This window comes from Chenopodium quinoa, unplaced genomic scaffold, assembly GCF_001683475.1.
Source record: "Chenopodium quinoa cultivar QQ74 unplaced genomic scaffold, ASM168347v1, whole genome shotgun sequence".
NCBI lineage: Eukaryota > Viridiplantae > Streptophyta > Magnoliopsida > Caryophyllales > Amaranthaceae > Chenopodium > Chenopodium quinoa.
Window position 1 is genome coordinate 4,815,560 of NW_018743331.1, and position 22,418 is coordinate 4,837,977.

The window sequence follows — 22,418 nt, forward strand, 5'->3', positions numbered from 1 at the left end:
GCATTTGATAGAGTAACACTTATTTATTAAAACACTGATTAGAGGGAGTATTTTGTTTTAAAATAAATGTCCTACTTTAACCGATATACGGAGTATTTGCTAACGCGTAAGTTTGATTAACAATATTTTAAATTATCGATAAGTATAAATATAAAAAGTTTATATTTGAAAACGAGACATTTAGGCTATTCTAACAAAAATCTACGTGAATATGCTTAATCTTATGTACTCCTTTCGTTTCATAATAATCGTAACATATTAACTGACACACATGTCAATGAAGAACTATGATCATTAATTTTTAATTATATATTATTAAAAAATATAAAAAGTTCATATAATGAAAATATACATAAAAACTAATCCAAAAATATTTCATAAATTTCCATGTGGTTGGCTACACGATGTAGCCAGGGTTATCACTTGGCAGGTCAGGGGGTTACTCAGTCGGTCAATGGCTAGTCGATCAGTGTTTTGGTGTGTGTCAGCTTGCAGCACGTCGTGGCTGGCCACACCAAAAAAAGCGCTGAAAATATTTTACATGACAAATATGTTTTTATTTATTTATTTATTATTATTATTATTTTTATGTTGTCAAAAAAAATATAGTCAAATTAAACATATGAATAATACAAAAATCAAAGTATTTGAGATTATTAAGAAACGCAAGGAGTATGAAATACAGACATTAGTCAAAGTAGTGTAGGCGAATAACATAAAAGTCAAATTGAGACATCTGTTATGAAACAGGGAGCATGCAGTCAGTAATAAATTGCGATAATAGGGACATATTACTCCCTCCATTTCGTAATAATCGCAACGACGCAACACTTTACTTTTATGTCCGTTTTATAATAATTGCAACACTATCTTATTTGATAATAACCCATTATTATTTTAATATTTTACTCTATCATTAACCTCACTTTTATAAATATTTTATTATTATTTCTGTTTGCTACCAAACCCACTTACATTTTTTTTTAATTGTATCTCTCTCTTGCTAACTATACTTTTCATTATAAAATATTCTCTTTTAGTCCTCACTAAATGCATATCCTACTGTTGCGATTATTGCAAAACGAAGGGAATATTCCTTTTATTTTGTAATAATTGCAACACTTTCTTTTTCCGTCAGTTTTGTAATAATTGCAATATTTTTCTTATTTCGTAACAAGTACCCACAAGCCACAACTATTTATTACTCTCTCCTTATTTTATTACCTGCTCCATTTATACTATTCATTTGACCTACTTTGACTAATGTTTGTGATTTATATAAGAAAAAGAATATAGACTTGTGGGTACTTGTTGAAATAATAGTCTCAATGAATAGATTATTAATTTTCTATTGTTATAATTATACTTATTAATAATTAAAGATATTAATTATCAAAGATTTACATCTGCATACGTGCTTATGAGAAAATGGAGCAAGTAATAAAATACAGAGGGAGTATTTCTCTTATACTAACCTCATTTATACTGTTTTTTTTTTTTTTTTTTTTAATTTTCTAACCTCATTTATACTATTTTTTTTTAAATTTTCTTTCTCCTAATAATAATTACTCGTAAATATATCTCCACCAACTATGCTTTAAATGACAAAAATTTTCATTTGGTCACACCCTAAAATGTTTCTAAAATTTTGTGCCCTCTCTACTGTTGTGTTATTATGAAACAAAAAGGGTAGAGGTGTAATTTATTATAAAATACAATATATAATCTCCATGGGAGCACAATCTCTTTTCTTCATTTTTTGTAAAAAATTACTATCCATTACCACTTGGGAGGTGTTATTGATTGAGAATGGAAATTTATGAAGAAATATAGACAATTTGGGATCATCTTGAGTGATCATGAAAATAAAAATTATTCCCCCCCCCCTTTTTGAGGGAGCCCTAGTTTCTCATAGTGAAACAAAATTTGTTTCTCACATGGCATTTTTGTAAATAAACCAACAACTTTATTCAATTGTGGAGCCCACAATAATGAAAACGTTGTTGATTTATTCACGAAAATGCCTCCATGAGAAACAAATTTCGTTTCTCACTATGAGAAACAGGGAATTTCACTTTTTTTTTTTCTCCAAATTGACATACAAATTCATTCACACTATCACTGTTTATACTTCCTCTTACGTATAAATCACAAAAAACAATCAAAGTTGAGTGTGAGTATGTGAATAGTGCAAATAGGTCGTTATTGTATTTGGTTGGAGTTTACCTTACAAGTTACCACTTGGATGTCACAAGGTTGAATCTTCCATAGTATAAGTACTTGGAGGTGAGAATTCATTATGTTAGGCTCGAGCAAAATTATTTGAAGCTTCGAATATCCAATATGAAAATTACAAATATCGAATTGGAAATGAAATTTTGGATTTTTGGATTTTTGGATATCCGATATAATGATATATGATAAACTCATAAACATTTGAAATATTTCGGATTTTGGGTAATGTAAATACTTAATTATTTTAGAATTGGTTAAATTAGATCAAGTTATGCCAAATCTTTGTTGTGTATGAGGAGATGGTTTGACTAGAAGAACATTTGGAGAAGGGGACGAATAACACGATATTTTGAGGTGCCATACGGTCGTGTAGAAGGAATACACAACGAGCGAAGGTTAAATGGGATGCCTTAGGGGAGAATCATTCTAGACTACTTTTTTCTTATATACAGGCCCGTCGCAGACGAAATTTGATTGTTAGTTTAAAGGATGCGAATGGTCTTTGGCATTCTGATCCAGCTAGTATTCGAGCTCTGGGTTTATCTTTTTACCAGGATTTGTATTCTTCCCCACCTTCTCCGCTGGATGTGGATTCCTGGCAGTGGGAACAACTAAACTTATTGTCCTTTTCTGATGCCCAGCGACAAAGTTTACTTGTTCCTTTTTCTTCCATGGAGATACAAAAGGCTCTGTTTAGTATTGATGATGATAAATCTCCTAGTCCGGATGGTTTTTCGTCGGCTTTTTTCAAGATTCACTAGGATGAGGTTGGTCCTTTCATCGTTCCGGCTGTTCAGTATTTTTTTGCCCACGACTATATGTTGAAGGAGTGGAATCGTACTTTTCTGACATTGCTTCCAAAAGTTGAACATCCTGAGCTTGTCTCCCAATATCGTACGATAAGTCTTTGTAATGTTCTCTATAAGTGCATAGCGAAGTGCCTCACCGGTCGCCTTCGCTTGGTACTTTCCTTCTTGGTGTCAGATCATCAGAATGCTTTTGTTCCTAGTCGTCTCATGTCTGACAATGGTTTAATCACTCATGAACTTCTCTCGTTTATGAATGCTTCAAAGGCTCGAAAGCGATTCTATGCTGCGTTAAAGTTGGATATGAATAAGGCCTACGATCGGGTTAGGTGGGACTTCTTATTTCGGGTTTTAAAGAAATTTGGGTTTCCGTCTTACTGGATTCACATTATTCGACAGTGTGTTACCTCGGTGTCTTACCAAGTGTTGGTCAATGGTTCTCCTTCTGCTTCGTTTTTGCCTCAGTGTGGTTTGCGCCAAGGGGATCCACTTTCTCCCTATTTGTTCGTTTTATGTATGGAAGTTTTGTCCGCTCTTCTAGTTTGGGCGGAAGAACATTCTCTTATTCAGGGACTTCGCATTTCGAGAGGGGCTCCTTCTATTACTCATCTGTTTTTTGCTGATGAATCTTTATTGTTCTTCCAGGTTTCTCCTCCATCTTGTGACCATTTAATGGACATTCTCAAGGAATTTTGTGAGCTTTCTGGCCAAATTGTCAACCTTCAAAAATCCTTTGATAAGTTTAGTCCAAATACGCCTCAGGATTATAAGGAATATCTAGCCCAATGTTTGAAGCTCCAGCATAAGCCTTCCCTAAGCTCTTATCTTGGTTTACCTGTGGATTTAGGTCGTGGAAAGGTTTCACAGTTCTCTTATCTGATTGATAAGATTTCTAATCGCCTTTTGGATTTTGCATCTCTTCATCTTTTTGTTGCAACGAAGCTGGTTATCATTAACTATGTCATGATTGCTTCCTTCAATCATGTTTTATCAGTGTTTAAGATTCCGGCTTCGATTTGTGCCTGGATTGATCAAATGTTGGCTAGATTTTGGTGGCGTTCTTCTTCTACTTCTCGAGGGTTAGCTTTGCGTTCGGCTTTTCTTCTCCATTTGCCTAAAGGATTAGGTGGGTTAGGTGTACGAAGTCTAGGCTGTTTTGATTCAGCAATTGTAGCTCGCTAGAGTTGGCGTCTGATTCAACATCCTCAGTTATTGGTCTCCAGATTAATGTTCTTAAAATATCCCTGTCTTCGCTTGTTGGGTAGGGACAAGATCCCTCGTCCTTCTTGGGGATGTCTGAGCTTGATGGTGTTCAGGTTCGGCTTACTAAGGACTCTTGGGTTCCTGGGTCCAGTTCGATTCAAACAAGGTATTTCTGAGTCGGTCTTACTGACTCTAGTTTCTTCTAATTTTAATTCGCGTTCTTATGCGTGGGATCCGTCTTTAGTTCATCGGTTCTTTGATGATCCTACTGCTCTTTGTATTCAGACTATGGAACGACCCCCAAGAGCTGATGGATGACTTTGTTTATTGGAAGTTTACTAGAGATGACGCGTTTTCTACCAAATCGGCGTATGCTTTGCTGATTAGGCAACTCTCTGCTTCAATTGCCTCTGCTTCAGTTCCTCCGAATTGGTGGAAACGCTTTTGGGGTCTCCCTATTCTTCCTAAGTTTAAAATGTTGGGGTGGAAATTGCTTCATAATGCATTACCCCTTTGTTCAGTCTTGCGAGACCGTGGGTTGCTTGTGAATTCGATGCGTGTGTTCTGTAATCAACATGGGACAATATCTCATTTGTTTTGTGATTGCTCCTTCTCTGCTCACCTGCTGGTTTGTGGTCCTATGGGTTTTGATAGACATTTGCTCAGTGCAAAGCCGTCCGATATATGGTTCGCTAATCTGGTTTCAGGGTTTACTGCCTCTAGCAATTGGGAAGGGTTAACTACTCTTTTCTCCTTGCTTTGGGCTGTGTGGCTTACTCGTAATCACATCATTTTTAATCAGGCGACTTGCTCTCCTGCCTCGGTTCTCCAGCTTGCTGCTGCTTGGGTTGACAGAGATTTTCGTTCCCGAGCTGTCAATCTAAGGAGACCTATCCCTCTTATTTCCCCTTCTTTACAGATTGCTTGTTTGCGGGGGGATCCTTCTGATGATCTTGATGTGTGTCTTATGTTTGATGGTGCCTGGTTGGCAGTGGACAACTGTGTGCTAGTATTGGTTGGTGTCTTCGGGAGGCCTCTTCGGATAGATTGTTAGGATGGTGTACGAAAGCTTGTCAGACTTCCTCTGCTCTTCAAGAAAAATTGCAGGCCTGTTTAGGAGGTCTTCATATGGCCTTTCGGAGAGGTGTTCGTCGCCTCCTTATCTGCACTTACTGTGGTGTTCTTATCTCCCTTGTTTCTCATGTACGCTCCGCAGATGTTGCCTATGTTTGGTTACTTCGGGACATTAGCTCTGCTCTTTTGAAGTTCACAGCTTGTTAGATCTACAAGGTTCCACGTCAATGGGTTTCCCCTGCTCACTGGTTGGCTGTGAAGGCTCGTCAATGACAGTTTCTTTTTTGGTCCTTTTAGTTTGTTTGTGTTTTCTTTGGTGTGTTTTATTGTTTATTAGAACCTCTTGTCCAAAAAAAAAAAAAAAAAAAAAAAAGGAATACACAAACATGTACCTTAACGCTAGAACATCACACAAATTAGACTACACTAGGACACTACACTACTGTGTGGTAAACTATACACGACCATGTAGCCCTATTTTCAAAAAGATATTGCTAGATGAATGTTTGGAAACTATTGTCTTCTAATATAGATAGTTTATTTAGTCATTCAAGAATATAATTCTCATTGTAATTCTCTTATTAGAGAGGTTAAAGAACCAATGAGGAGAAGATTCCTGTTTTAGTGCTAAGTTTTTGGTTTTTACCTATACCATCATCTCTTACATTGATTATAGTTTTAGTGCAGAGTTTTTGGCTTTTATTTATCTCTGACGAAGAATATCCATATAAATTTTTCTTGTGTCCTTTGTTATTCTTCTTTGTTAGTTCTGAGTTAATGCCTATATTTCCACATTAGCATACTGTTGATTGCACAATTTCTAATAAAAAAAAACAGCAATAGTAATTTTTAATTTTTCGAAGATATTCCCTTTACTGGGGTTTCACTTAAATTGTTTAATTTTGAGGATATTCCTATTTAAACACCCAAACACACATTTGATAGAAATTGCTAGGAGTTAGCTAATATTGTTGTTCAGTACTTCAGTAGTCCACGATTGTTGTCTTGTGCTTTTTTCAAATCTTCCCAATGACGACGAATCTTTCCACCTATTTTTTGCAAAACTGCATGCAGTTCCTACTTCCTAAATCCTCCTTAATATGTAACGATATGCATTCAATGGCAAGAAAAGATGATGAAATCATGGGATTTCCTCACAAGCATAATAAAGTAGTTATGGATCACTAGTCACCGGATAAACAGCGAGGACACGAGCACTTGAAACCGAATCCTCCTAGAAGAATATCTTGGCGAGCATTATGATCTAAACTAGCATCAATATAACATATCCGAAGCTCTTCACCTGCAGTAACATCAATATAAGCATTTCAGAACTTTTTTTTAATACTGGGAATGGATAGGCCTAGAATCCCTAATGATTAAATTATTAATACGTAGTAGAAAATATTATTTAACAATGTTGGCACAAATACAGAGTAAATGATATTATAATACTCAAGCCAGTTCCATAGCAAAAATAAGTTCTGCTCGAAATTCCAACCTGCACTGGATTACACTTGACATTTGACAATTTATGCAACAGGGAAGCATTCATCATGTCAAATAAATGAACATCATACCAGTAAAATGGTTTATTTTGCTTAAAAGAGTTATAATTGTACCCACCCTTCTCTTCCCAAGTTCTTTATTAGTATTTTCTCTTGTATTTTGTACCCACCCTCCTCTTCCCAAGTTCTTTATTAGTATTTTCTCTTGTATGGGGTCCAGGTGAAAGTTTGGGATACCTTGCTGTCATACATTTGCGCTCTGTCCAGAATTAAGGGAGAAAGAAAAAAGTACAGAAACCTAATGCTGCTTCTTTTAATAAACGAGGCAGTTTCTCAAATCCAGGAAACAAAATCTCAGGGAAAACAAATAAAACATGTATTTTAGTACCCATAGTGCTGACACAAGCAAGGAAACATAGGTCAAATTTGAGGCGACTGACTGACTGGTGAACAATCTTCTCTTCTAAGTTGTTTAACAATGGAGAGTAAACAAATCCCTTCAGCAGTTCAGCTCAAGAAATTTCTCTATATTCTGGAATCAATTCAAGACACACTGGTGCTGAGCATATCAATGGAGCAATATCTCCTATTTAAGTAGTTTGTCAATAAATACTAATGACTACACTTACCTTCTGCCATTGAACCTCTTCCGTTACTAAGTTACTAGATAGTCTAGATTAAGGCAGACGGAGTGGCCAAACCAGGTGGTAGGGCGAACCCGGCATGCCTGGGCTTGGCGTGCGCATACGACACCTCACAGCTTGGCCTAGCGGCTAGCGCTGGGTGAATAAAGGAGTGCGGCGTGCTGGTTTGGGTGCTGGGTGCGCATCCTAGACACTGCCTTGGCGATCAGGGGGTGCGGGCTGATCAAATCCGCGCGCACGTAGCCCCAACCCTTGGTGAGCACTTCAAGCAAACATAGCTAAGCCAGGCATTTCTAGCCGGGGCAACCAAGTATGCTCGCGCGAGCCTTAGCCTTTGCTACCAGGCGAATGCGGCTTGACGCGAGGAGCCGCATGGCCTTGTCGTTTAGTGCTGACACGTGCGGGTGCTAGGCCTTGTGAGCGAGTGTGGCGCACCATCCTAGCATTGGGCATGCTGGCGAACAAGACCCTGGCACTAGACGACGTGTGCCGAGCATTCGCGTTGGTATCTTGGCGCTAGCGCCGGGAGCAGGCAGACACGCCAAACTTTTGGCGTAGGAGTCAGTTGTGAACCGGACGGAGCTTGGCCCCGGGTGTGGGGGTGTTGGATGTCAGAAAGCCACTTGCTGGGTGAAGGGTGATCATGCTCAAAGGCCTTGCAACCGTGGTGCATTGAGAGCTTAAGTGCAGCCTCGATTTGGGCGACCGTGGGATATGACCATTGCTAGAACTATTTATCCAAGCTTTCTCAATGAAAGATTGAGGGATGAAGTAAAGTTAGCTCCCTTACGTTTAATTGACTTAAAATGACATGAGAATAGGAATTTCTTGTCAAGGGAATGTTCTTGTCATTGTGCTAACGTTTTAACACTTGTTTCATGCTTGTAAGCACGAGAGTAGGTTATGACCTTTGCTCAAGTAATCCCTCTAGCTTGAGAGAGTAGTTGGGTGCCATAGATGACTTCCTACAATTTATTCCCTAATTTACCTTATTATGCATGCTAATTGCGGTTTGTGATGAAGTTGAGTGGTGTAGCCCGAGTCTTAGACTTCTCTTAATATTGTTAATCTCCTCTTAGCCTTTAGTTGATTTGAACTAGTAAAAGTTAATAAAAAAACTTAAACCAAACTTGACTTGATTTAGCTTATTCAAACGATAACATATCGGTGGATGATCCAATGCCTTTCTTGGGGTCGACCTTTTCTTACCCTTGCGATTAGTTTAGTGAGACCAAGATAGGTTTATTATCTTTGGTAAGCTCGACGACGGCCTATCACTTATATAAATTGTCATGCGACTCCGGACAAAGAGGAGGTAAGGAAGATGATCTCCTACAACTAGCCGGGTATTGAAAATAGCTAGGGTTGCCCTTATAATCGCTACCTTCGGGTTGGGTGTAGTCATAAGGTGGGAAAGATTGGAGCTAACTAGTTAAGCTACGAGGTCCTTGCTAATACAGATAAGTTGGTTGGTTGTTCTGTCAACCCGACACCAGACCATCTTGGATTGGTCGGTCGGGGTAGGGGAAAGTCACCCTCTCAACTTAGTGTTGGTAAGATTGTTGTGCTTAATATCTTTGATATTCAAGTTGTTGAGAATGCATAAGGCTCATGTTACGAAAAACGGCCTTAAAGTCGAAAGGAGAGGAGGAAGAGGAAGAACATACCATGTGATCGGGTATGGCGGATGTGGTAGCTCTCCTGGGTTCGAGTGGTGGGGCCTCTACATCGGGAATGATGTCTCCCGCAATCAAAGGTTCATAAGAAACCGCCCAAGTCAAAGTTGCTCCCATTGTTTGGGACAAGTGATGAGAGGGAAGGTAGCAATGCTGTCACAAAGTGAGCTTTAACCGTTGCAGGTGCAAGCACCTACAGAAAGCGCGCACCTTGTTGCGCCTCATACCACCTTTGCCAAGTGCAAGGCACTGCGCCTAGGCCGCTTCAGGTTAAAATGTGAGAGAAATAGAAAATTTGAGAAAATCAATAGTCAAAGAGCAAAAAATTATTACATCTTAATTAAATTATAATTTTTGTATTAATTATTTATTAAAAAAATGAAAAAAAAATTATTATTAATTTGTGATTTTTATCTTATTTTAACTTAACCATTACACCTTCTTTATTATCTTATTTTCATTCATATCTTCCTCCTTCCAATCCTTTAATCAAATAAACTTCTATCTAATATTTCTACTCATCTTTTATACCCAACTACCAACCTAGACTTAATTTGATTCAAATACTTTAACAAACCCCAAAACTTATCATATTTTCTAGTAACCATATCATACCTTCAACACTATAAATAGACTTCTTCTCCCTCTCTTTCTTTCTTGTTTGCTTAAACAAACACCGCAAATCGACCACCACTAACTAGCCGCTGCCACCTTATTGATGCCCATCTACGTCGCCTATCACCCCCTTCCGTGCAACCACAGCTAGCACTCGACCACCTACCTGCATCATCAAACATTGCTGCCCGCAAGGTGCTACGCTTCCCCCCTGTCCTCTTACCTTACTTACCACAAACTTAACACTTTTGTTTTATACTACCCATAACGATACGTACTAATGTGATTTCCTTTCCATCATTATTACTTTTAACTAATAATACTATTATCATGGTATTAGTACAAATTATTACTCTAAAGTAAACTATAATGTTTTACACTAATACTATTATGATAATACTACTATAAACTCATTATAAAGGTTTGATTTTATAAGTTAATATTTTGGTAGTTCATGCACAAGTAGAGTATTATTTATAGTTTTGTGTTTATTTTGTTAACCTTATATCAATTAAGGTTATTTTAATTGTGTAGGAGGAGTCCCTCGATCGTGGTCAAGTGTAGTCGTACCTTAATTTTCTTGTTACCAAGGTACGTATAAGTGGCTAAATCCTTGATACAAGTTTTGAATGCATGTTTTGGTGAATGTTTGTTTGAATAGATGTTACGTATGTAAAATTTGAAATACTGATTTTCATGATGAGTTAAAATATAATCCTACAATTTAAAGGTTTGATGTTTAAAAGTGTTAATTAATAAAAGTTGTTTATAAATCACTTGATTACAAGTTATTGAATTAAAGGAATTAATTTAAAAATTTGTAGCTCATTATGGGCCTGAATATTTAATTTTTATTGTACCTCTACCCGGATTGGTTAACTAGGACCATGAACTTTATATGATCTGGTCTTTCCTCGAGTATAGTTTGACTTGCTTGGGGGTGTGCACACTTAGGTGGGGAAAATTGGTTTTGAAAATATGTCTTAAATTGGTAAGTTTATAAATTGGAAATCTATTGGTTCAGAAAGTTTCTATTGATGGACATTACTATTTTTGGAAGGTTTAATTTTGGAAATTCTAAATTTGGGAAGTCTAATTTTGAAAAGTGATGTATTTCGAGAAAGTCATAATTTGGCATGTTTAAATTGAAATTATTATCTCAAAAGCATGTTTGCCTGATAAAAGTATTTACATGCCTTGCACTTATATGCACTTAGCGTTTTGCTAACCCGTATTCCTTTTTGTTTTGGTTCACCCTCTTTACCATTATTGATAAGCAGATATAATTTCAGGTGTGGAGTTAATCGTGCGCATGCTTGAGTTGGGATTGGGATCACCTAGTTAGGAGTTAATTTATTTATGAAATAGACATGTTTTCATTGGAGTATTTTGGAACAATTATTACAATTATTCTCGTTATTATTAATAAAAGTCAGTTAATTTCCGCTGCCATTTTGAGTAGTTAAATAAGCTTTACGTTTTCATGTGGCAGTAATACGCCCAAATCTATCTCTACGGTAACTGTATACGTATAAATATAGTATTTACGTAGAGGGAGATTTGGGGGTGTTGCAAAGTTGTGGTATCAGATTTCCGAGTCTAAGAAAGATTAAAATTGAGAAATAAAATTTGTGGGTAGACTTATGATGGGCATATAGGATCGATAGAGTTTCGCATTCTTTGAAAGTAAAACTATTTTCTTATTTAAAAAGATGATTGAGAAAAGGATTCTCAAGTTCTCTTCGGAGGCCTATAATGGGTATGACTCTCTGTGTCTTGATGCCGTGGGTAACTTTCTTGGGAGATGCGGGCTCGACCGTCTAATATCATGAATCGAGTACATTATTATTTTCGAAAACAAAATGAGTTGAAATTAATTGATTTGAAAACAACTTATGTGCATTAGTCTTAGTATAGGGTCGTCTAGCTATTTGTATGATGGAATTTTAAATTCCATTGGTGTTTATTTTAGATTTATCTTTGAGGAAATTTGAATTGTTTACTTAAATAGTTTATGTTATCACAGATGATGGAAACTGTTAGAAGACACTTCTTTGATGAAAAGCTAGTAAAATCGGATGCTATACTTGTGCGTGACTTTATAACGGATATTGTTTGGCATGCTATTGATATAAAAAGAAAGAGGAATATGAAATTTATGGGCAAAGAACCATGGATCATCCTTCTAGCCTAAGTTTACTTACCAACATACCCAAATATGAACTATTAATAAATAAGTATAAGGATTTAATTACACCTAATGGGTTGGGAATACAAAAGTCTATATACATGAAGGAAAGTGGCTAGGAACCTTAACTAATTTTAAGGCGGACCTACATTGCACTGAGGTTAACTAGAGCTTACCCTGAGCCCAGTTGCTGAAAATTCCCCTTCGACTTACACCACAAGAAGTACAAACCTTAAATAATCTAAACCATGATATGCCACCTTTACCACCTCCACATTTACATCTTGACTATACATCATCCGATGACTTAGAAATGCTAAAGTCTTGTTTGATTAGGGTGCGTCTCATTCTTTTGTATCAAAATCTCTAGTCTAGAGATTAAAGTTAGAGAGTCCAGTGTTAGTGTCTCTAGATGTTTCCGCTCTAATTGGGGAGGTGAAGAATTGTTCCAAGCTATATAAAGGGGTATCTATCACCATAGCTGGAGTAGAGTTTACTTCAGACTTGATTGAGTTCGAGTTGCAAGACTTAGATGTGATTTTGGGGATGGACTGGGTGGGGAAGTATAAGGCTTGCATCAATTGTGCTGCTCAAAAAGTGAAATTGTTATGCCGGGTAAAGTGACAGTGACCTATAGGAAGGAAGGGAAGAGTTCAAGGATCAAGATCATTTCTGCCTTGCAATTTCGAAATTGTGTCAGGAAGGGTTATCCTATATACATATGTAATGTTCAAGAAATGGGAAAGGAAGATGAGAAGAATGAGAGTATTCCAGTAGTTGAGGAATTCCCAGATGAAATACCAGGTATGCCACCAGTGAGGGATGTTGAGTTCACCATTGACTTTGTACCGGGGACTGGACCTATTTCGAAAACTCCATATAGGATGGCTCCAGCTGAGATGAAGGAATTGAAAACTCAATTAGATGATTTGTTGGACAAGGGTTATATTCGACTTATTTCTTGTCCATGGGTTGCTCCAATGTTGTTTGTGAAAAAGAAGGATGGAAGTTTGAGGTTGTGCATAGACTATCGGGGGTTGTGACAGTCAAGAATAAGTACCCTTTGGCTAGAATTGATGATTTATTTGAGTAGTTGAAAGGGTTACCATCAGTTGAGAATTGCAGATCAAGACATTCCCAAAAGTGCTTTCAGGACGCGTTATGGTCATTATGCGTTCACAGTTATGCCATTTGGGTTAACTAATGCACCTGCAGTGTTCATGGATTTGATGAACCGAATCTTTAGGCTATATTTGGATAAATTTGTAGTGGTTTAATTGATGACATTTTGATCTACTATAAGAATAAGGAGGAGCATGAGGACCGTTTATGGAAAGTATTGTTCATGAGGGAACACCAATTGTATGCTAAGCTATCAAAGTGTGAGTTTTGGTTGGAAAAGGTAGCCTTTTTGGGTCATGTGATTTCTAAGGAGGGAGTTTCAGTAGATCATGTGAAGATCAATGCAGTGAGTGAATGGCCGACACCCAGAGTGTGTCAAATGTTTGAAGTGTCTTGGGATTGGCAGGCTATTATCGGAGATTTGTGAAGGATTTTTCGAGGATTTCAAGGACCATGACGAATTTGATGAAGAAGGAATGTAAATTTGTTTGGACCCAAGAGTGTGAACAGGCATTCCATACTTTGAAAGACAAGTTAACCTCGGCACAAGTATTGGCTTTGGCAGATGAAAGTGGGCAATATGAGGTGTATAGTGATGCATCGAAGTTCGGGGGTTTGGATGTGTTTTAATGAAGAATCGAAGGGTCTTTGCATATGGTTCGAGACAGTTGAAACCGCATAAGGTGAACTATCCAACCCATGACTTGGAGTTAGCTGCGGTTGTGTTTGCTGTGAAAATTTGGAAACATTATCTATATGGGGTAACTCGTAAAATCTTCACATATCATAAGAGTCTTACAAACATATTCACAGTTGAACTCGACATTGGTTGGAGTTTATAACGGATTATGATGTGAATATCTAATATCATGAGGGGAAAGCTAATGTGGTAGTTGATGCCTTAAGTAGAAAAACCAGTCATTCGATGAATATGATGATTTTGCCGGACCATGTGTGTGGAATTTCAGAAGATGAATTTGGAAGTGATGGAGCACGGAAAGGTTAGTAAGATGTTGAATGCCTTGGCAGTGCAACCTTCTATTTATGATGAGATTAGGGAAAGTCAGTTAAGAGACTCGAAGTTGAAGGCAACAAAAGAGAAGATGAGGAAGGGCAGGTTTTGGACTTTAGATGGAGGAGGCCCATAGTTCTCCTTATTCAATGCATCCTGTAGGGGATAAGTTGTATAAGGATATGAAAATCTTTTGGTGGCCAAACATGAAGAGAGAAGTAGCAGAGTTTGTGGCAAAATGCTTAACTTGTCAGAAGGTGAAGATAGAGCATCGAAGGCCACAAGGAATGGTTCAATCTTTGGAGGTACCAAAGTGGAAGTGGGATTCGATTTCCATGGATTTTGTGGGAGCATTACCAAGGACCAGGAAGGGAATGACACTATTTGGGTTATTGTGGATCGATTTACTAAGTCAGCAACCTTTATACCTATGAAAAGCACTTGGTTTATGGATCAGTTGGGAGGGCATATGTGAAGTTTGTGGTGAAGTACCATGGAGTACCTACGATATCATTTCAGATCGAGATTCGAGATTCCTGTCTAACTTCTGGCAAAGTTTACAAAAGGCCATGGGAACTAAGCTATTGATGAGCATAACTTTTCACCCTGCAACTGATGGTAAGATTGAAAGGAGCATACAGACTTTGGAGGATATGTTGAGAGCATGTGTAATGGAGTATCAAGGTTCATGGGAGGGTCACTTGGACTTAATTGAGTTTTCATATAATAATAGTCATCATGCAAGCATTTGAATGGCCCATTTAAGGCCCTGCATGGAAGGAAATGTGGGAGCCCAGTTTGTTGGAATGACATAAGTGAGACCGTTGTACTTGGGCTTGAAATGATCGAGGAAACTGTTAAGCAAGTAAAGTTGATCTAGGAGAAAATTAAAGCAGCCCAAGATAGACAGAAAAGTTATGCCGATGAGAAGAGCAGAGATTTAGAGTACCAAGTAGGAGAGAAGGTGTTGTTGAAAACATCCCCAATGAAGGGGGTAATGAGATTTGGTAAAAAGGGGAAGTTGAGCCCAAAGTACATTGGGACATATGAAATTCTTCAGAAAGTTGGGAAAGTGGCATATAAGTTGGACTTACCCAACGAGTTGGAAAGGGTACACAATGTTTTCCATGTGAGTCAGATTCGCAAGTATGTTCCCGATGTTGCACATGTGCTAGAACCGGAGGCAATTGAGCTAGATGAGAGTTTAACCTATGAAAAAAGACCAGTGAGAATTTTAGATAGTAAAGTAAGAAGCACCAGAAACAAGGATGTGAAGATAGTCAAGGTTCTACGGTCGAACCATAAGGTTGAGGAAGCAACTTGGGAGGCTGAGGCAGAAATGTGTAAAAAGTACCGTAACCTTTTCATGGTGAGTGGTTAAGTTACGGGGACATAACTTCCTTTTAAGGGGGTAGAATGCGATAAAGTTTCGCGCTTGTCTTCAGTGAGTCGAGTCCTTAGGTTGTGCATAAACTTACTAAATTTTAACTAATTCAAGATAATTTAGAGTATTAATTTGATGTATTAAATGTCCCTAAGTTTCGTGACTTCTTTTAAGGGGGATAGACTGTAATACCCCGAATTTTTGGAAAATACTTTCTTAATTATTTTAGTAAATTCTTCAATTATTTGAATTTGGAGCCAAAATAAATTTAAATTTTAGCGCCAAAATATAAGTATTTAAATTATTTGAAAAATAAATTATTTTCGGACTTCAAAATTAATAATATTTAATTATCTTGGTTTAATTATAACTATTTTAATATTCTACCTTATGATTTACAACTAATTTCGGTTTTGATATTATCTAGAATATTCTATATATTTGTATTTTTAATGATAAACTTGACTAATTATCAAAAATTAATAATTTCCTTAATTAAATTATGATTTTTGTCTTAACTATTTATTAAAAAAAAAGAAAAAAAAAATATTATTATGATTTTATGATTTTTATCTTATTTTAATTTAACCATTAAACCTTCTTTATTATTTTATTCTTATTCCTATCTTCCTCCTTCCAATCCTCTAATCAAATAAGCTTCTATCTAATTTTTAAACTCATCTTTTATACCCAATTACTAACCTAGACTTAATTTGATTCAAATACTTTAACAAACCCCAAAACTTATCATATTTTCAAGTAACCATATCATACCTTCAACTCTAACTTTTCCACCCTCTAAACACTATAAATAGACCCTAAATCCTTCACAAATTCCTCACACCAAAATCAGAAAACTCCCTTCACTATTTCTCAAACTCACGGCCCTCTCCTTCTCCCTCTCTTTCTTTCTTGCTTGATTAAACAATCATCGCAAACCGACCACCACTAACTAGCCGCCGCTGAAGGATTTATGTCTTCGTCAAGTGCAATTACTAGATATATCAAGGATCACTATTATGGAGATAATTATTTCATTTTTTTGGGTCGTCATTGTCTGTTGCTAGATATGATAAATGACCTTTGGGCTAGTCAAATAGTCCAAAGCCCAATAGAATGGATCCTATGAGGTCACACTCAAGGGTATTGGATTGAACAAATATGAGGCCCATTAATGGGCCTCGTGAGGTAATGACAAGCCATGTGAATGGGAAGGCTAGTGTAGTTAGAATTGGGTTAAGTGTTTGGGCTTCACATGGACTCTAGTTATGTATGGGATATATAAATAGAGTCCTTGCCTAGGTTTTGATGAAAAGTCACAATTAACCGTACAGTAAATTGTGAAGCAAGGGAACCAAACTCCCTAACCCTATTCTCTCTCTCACGCACGCCCTCCCCTTCTCTCCCATCCGTACGGCCGCCCCTCCTTGGCGGCGCGTGGTGTTTGTGGTGGTTGCTCGTGGTTAGTTCGTTCCTCTCCTCTCCGTAGAAGGTTGATTAAAAGGGTTCAATCACAACTAAATAGCATTAGTGGAGGTTCAATTTGTGCTCGTGGACCAAGTAGAGGAATCACGTTTGGGGTTCTAGTTCTCCTTATTATTCTTGCTCGATCACTCGTGGAAGCACGCTTCAAAGGTATAATTATATATTCTTTGTGTGTTATGCATAGACCTTGGTTATTAGATGCTTATAAATATGATTCATGCAATTCCGCTTAGAGTATCTAAAGTCCTACAATGGTATCAGTTAGCCTTATGCATGTACACATATTGATACTAATTCTTTGTTGTCCACAAATTTTAATTCAATTAAGAGGGAGAATAATTTAATAATGGGTCAATTATTATTATTTTAAATGTTGATTTAACATATAGAATCATTAAAGTGTTTAATTTTGCTCAATTTTAGCCTAGAATATGCCGAATTTTGCCCTCTTTAGGTTTAAAATTTTCGAAACCCCAAACCCTAATTTCGAAAAAATTCAAAACCCTAACCCTAAATTTTGATTTTGTGTTTTGGTTTTTGAATAATTTTGAATAGTTTATGTTTCATAAATTTAATTTATTTGATTTCATGTATAAATTGTGAATTTTGCATGATCAAATTATTTAATTTAAGTGTTAAATTGAATAGAGAATTAATTTCATGAAGAACCCTAATTTTGAGATTGAATGTGATTTAATTTTGAAATTAATTGGACCAATTTAATTTAATTATAACAAGTGCTGTTTAAAATAAAATTAAAACTCAAAAAAAAAAAAAATTATTTTTGGGGCTATTTTTGGGTGGCAGTCACGGCTGGGTGGCGCAGCCACGGTGGCTGCCGCCGGTGGTGGTCCAAGAGGGAGGGTGGGGGCGAGCAGCAGGTCAGGTCAGAGAGAGCAGCAACAGCACTAACAGTTGCGTGGCAGTGCTGCTGTTGTTGTGCGTCGTTGCACAACAGGGTACACCTGACAGTGTACGGCCACCGTGGCTGGCTTTGGCTGGCCACACAACGGTGCCTGGTGCATGTTTTCAAATATTTTTTTTTAATGTATTTTAAAATTCAAATTTAATAATCAGATTTTAATTTTTGAAAGATAATTGTCAAAGTTAAAGTTGTTAATTTTGATAAGTTTTTAGGATAATTTGAGCAAAAGATTCTGTATGGATAATAATTGATTAAATAATGAGATTATCCCATAATTATTTTAGGAAATAATTGATTTTAAATTATGTGATTGGCTAAGTAATTAGAAGAGAATCTCCTAAATTAGTTAGGATAATCATGGAGAATAAATATGATTTATCTTTCCTGATTAAAATAAGATTTGATTTCATCTCATAAATTAAAATATATGATATTTTATTATTGGTCACGAATAAATTATGATATTATCTAATTACAGTTTAAAATATGAGATATTTAGGCACCATGTTTCCTTAATTATGAACATTCGATATTGTAGTTTAGGAAAGCATGTTGAGTGATTTATTATATGTCAATTTTATAATATATGATATTATTTTTGCTATATATATATAGACTAGTATGGCCCATAGATTCTAAATACGATCTGCGCATCGTGATGTATTTCTGTTATCTAAATACGGTCTGCGTACCGTTAAGTATTTTTGTAGTTTATTTTATTTTATTTAAGTAGTAGATAGAATAGAATAGTATTACAGGTTATAGTTAATCCAAGAAGCCAATGGAGTAAAGGCCCAAAGGAGCAAGGTGGATGAGATCCATGAAGGTTCAAGTGGGAGTTTTTTGCTTTATTAGTTTTTTTAGGATTAAGGGGCCATACTATGTCATGTTTTATTATGCATTAGTAGATTATGCATGCTAGGTTTTATCTATACTTGTGATGATGCGCTAGAGTTCACTAAATTAATCACAACATAATAAATCTAGATCCCGGTAATATTGAGGTTGTTTTTCCAATTAAAAACCCAACAAACCTTCGATAATTAATGATAGGTCATGCTAAAGCTGGGTGTCATTTTGATATCTTAGGAGACTTGGGGTAAATCAAGTTTTACAATTTTAATTGGTTATACTCAACAAGGTTACCTAAAGAGTTTAGAACCTTGAAGCAAAGGGTAATAATTAAACATGAGATTGTTAATTGTTCAACCAAGAATTATAAGAGTTGTAATCAGTAAAGAGGTTACTCAACTTGAAAATGTAATGGTTGATGGAAGGGCCAAAGTCCTGTCAATTATTGCACAAATAAAGGGTGCTGGAATCACTTAATTCAAAAGGGGATCATTTAAATTGAATAAAGTGTTTTAAAGTAACCAAATTAATTCGCTTATGGTGCTTTAATTTCATTAAACATAATTATTGAACTTTGCCTCGTTTTTATTTGTAGATGAATAGCTTTAACAACAACACTAACTTGCCAACCAAAATGAAAACAAGGCTAAATCTCAGAAATTTCAAGGATTGGGAAAATAAGCTAAGAAATGTTCTAAAGAGCCACAAGCTCGAAGCTCGGTTGTACATTCCCATTGATGCGAAAGATGTTTAAATGCAGAGAAAGTCAGGAACCTCATGTTAGCCTCTATTCCAACTTGTTAGAAGAGAAGGTTTAAGGATTATGAGCCAACCTTACTGTGAGAGTGCCTACATGCTGTGTGTAGAGGCGGTATAGGGGCATTAGGAAATTGAAGCATCACCGACAAGAATGTCAAGGAAATCATTGAATTTTCCCACGGTATATTACTCTGGCAGTGTAAGGTTTGAGACTTACAATATTCATTGTAAGATAATGGCTAAGAAACTCATAATGTCAGTTAGTTAGGACCCATGTTAAGGAACTGATTGAGTTATTCAATTGGATGGATATCTTAGGGAGACCGTTTGATGATGACTCTGCTCATGATACTATTCTGTTTTCACTCCATGCTAGATTTGATCTCGTCAAGCTAATTCATGATGATGGAGGCTCTACAGTCGTGCTTGTCGATTTATTGATCAACCACACAAAGGAGTACTTGAAGAAAGAAGGAAGCCAGTGTTTCTACTGCGGTAGGTGGTCTTACCACTTACCAGAATGTCCTCACAACATGCCGTTGAAAACGGAAGGTAAGGAGTTACCTAGTATATTTTTTGTTGAAATCAATCTTACTCCTTCCACTTGGGTATTCGATACCGGTTATGGTGGTCTTACCACTTACCAGAATGTCCTCATAACATGCCGTTGAAAACGGAAGGTAAGGAGTTACCTAGTATATTTTTTGTTGAAATCAATCTTACTCCTTCCACTTGGGTATTCGATACCGATTATGGTGCTCACATTGTTAATAACATGCAAGGCTTAAGAGAGAGTAAGAAGTTAGCAAAAGGGGAAGTAACGCTTCGAGTAGGAAATGAAGCAAAAGTTGCTGCACTTGCTATTGGAAGCTATCACTTGAAGCTCCCATCTGGTCTTGTTTTGGTGTTTAACAATTGTTATTATGTTCCAACAATTACCAAAAACATTATCTAAGTTCCAGTGTTAGATACTGAAGGTTTTTCTTTTGAAATAAGAGACAAGAGTTGTTTTATTTCTAAAGATAATATGTTATATGCTAACGCAAAATTGATTAATGGTTTGTATGTTTTAGACTATACAACCCATGTTTACAACATTGATCATAAAAAGCGCAAAACAGATGAATCAAACCAAACCTACTTACGGCATTGTAGGTTAGGTCATATAAACCAATCGCGCATCCAGAAATAACATAAGGATGGACTCCTATCCTCATTTGATTATGAATTGTTTGAGAATTGTGAGTCATGCTTGTTAGGTAAGATGACCAAATCACCTGTTACAGGATAGGGTGAAAGAGCTAGCGACCTTTTAGGCCTCATACATACAGATGTGTGTGGATCAATGAGTTCAAAAGCTAGAGGTGGATTTAACTACTTCATTTTCTTTACTGATGATTTAAGTAGGTATGGCTATATATACTTAATGAAGCATAAGTCGGAATCCTTTGAAAAGTTCAGGGAATTCCAAAATGAAGTACAAAACCAGCGAAGACAATTATAGCACTACGATCTGATCGTGGTGGTGAATATTTGACTCAAGAGTTTGATGATCATTTGAGGGATTATGGAATACTTTCACAATTAAATCCTCCGGGAACACCACAATTGAATGGTGTGTCTGAAAGGAGGAATAGAACTTTGCTTGACATGGTTCGATCCGTGATGAGCTTTACTAATCTGCATATATCGTTCTAGGGATATGCATTAGAGGCAGCTGCGAACATACTGAACAGAAGCCCATCCAAAGCAGTTGAGAAGACACTATATGAGTTATGGACTGAAAAAGTTCCAAAATTGTCTTATCTCAAGGTTTGGGGATGTGAAGCCTATGTAAAACGTTTACAAGGCGATAAACTAGGCCCTATATCTGACAAATGTTTCTTCGTGGGTTATCCCGAGGAGACAAAAGGGTATTGCTTCTACAATCGCGCAGATAACAAAGTGTTTGTTGCTCGCGATGTTGTCTTTTTAGAAAGGGAATTTCTTTCTATAAAGCCAAGTGGGAGTAAAGTGGTTCTCGAAGAAATTTGAGATGAGCAACAAATGGATGTGGATAACACCATGTCAGAGGCGAGGGTACATGAGTCAACTAGTTTTTTCAAATCATGCATCGGAGTAAGCTAATTCAACTAGCGAGACTCCTATCGTCCCACTTGAATCTAATTCTTGCGAAAATCTTCAAAGAGTTGAAGAGAACATTTCTACTATTGCTCCTACCCTACGTAGGTCTAGTAGAATCAGAAACAAACAGTTTGTTGATGTTCTTGTTAACTGAGGATTCCGAAATCTTCTTGTTGGAGAATGAGGAACCCACAACCTACAAGCAGGCTTTGGCAAGCCCCAACTCAAAGAAATGGCTTGAGGCCATAAAATCCGAAATGGACTCCATGTCTGAAAATGATGTGTGGGCCCTAGTAGACTTGCTTAATGGGGTCAAAACCTATTGGTTGCAAATGGGTCTACAAGATCAAGACAGACAAAGATGGAAATGCCTACGTCTATATAAAGCAAGGCTGGTTGCAAAAGGGTTCAGACAAATTCATGGTATTGACTATGATGAAACCTTTTCCCTAGTAGCAATGCTTAAGTCTATTCGGATTCTTCTAGCGATTGCTGCATTTTTCGATTACGAAATCTGGCAGATGGATAACCGCCTTCTTGAATGGTTTCTTGACGGAGGATGTGTATATGACACTACCTAAGGGTTTTGAAGATCCAGAAAATCCTAGAAAGGTATGCAAGCTTCATAAATCCATTTATGGAGTGAAGCAAGCATCAAGGAGTTGGAACATTCGTTTCGATGAGGCAATCAAATAGTTTGGTTTTCCCAAGAGCGAAGAAGAACCTTGTGTATACAAGAAGTTTAGTGGGAGTAGCCTAGTTTTCTTAGTCTTGTATGTAGATGACATACTGCTCATGGGGAACGA

At 36.8% G+C, this 22,418-nt stretch overlaps 2 protein-coding genes across 2 annotated transcripts in view; one reads left to right on the plus strand and one right to left on the minus strand.

Moving 5' to 3' along the window:
- Positions 1-3,053: 3,053 nt before the first annotated feature.
- On the plus strand, positions 3,054-5,525 carry LOC110737563. Its single transcript, XM_021917904.1, has 4 exons — positions 3,054-4,211; positions 4,307-4,410; positions 4,530-5,259; positions 5,352-5,525. Exons 1-4 carry the CDS (start codon positions 3,054-3,056, stop codon positions 5,523-5,525), a joined length of 2,166 nt encoding a protein of 721 aa, XP_021773596.1.
- Positions 5,526-5,955: 430 nt separating this feature from the next.
- LOC110737809 (histone-lysine N-methyltransferase ATXR4-like) overlaps positions 5,956-22,418 on the minus strand; it is a 30,441-nt gene continuing 13,978 nt past the window's right edge. The window contains exon 7 of the mRNA XM_021918154.1: positions 5,956-6,621. Coding sequence (XP_021773846.1) covers positions 6,503-6,621 — 119 coding nt within the window. The 3' untranslated portion in view covers positions 5,956-6,502. The remainder of the gene's footprint in view (positions 6,622-22,418) is intronic.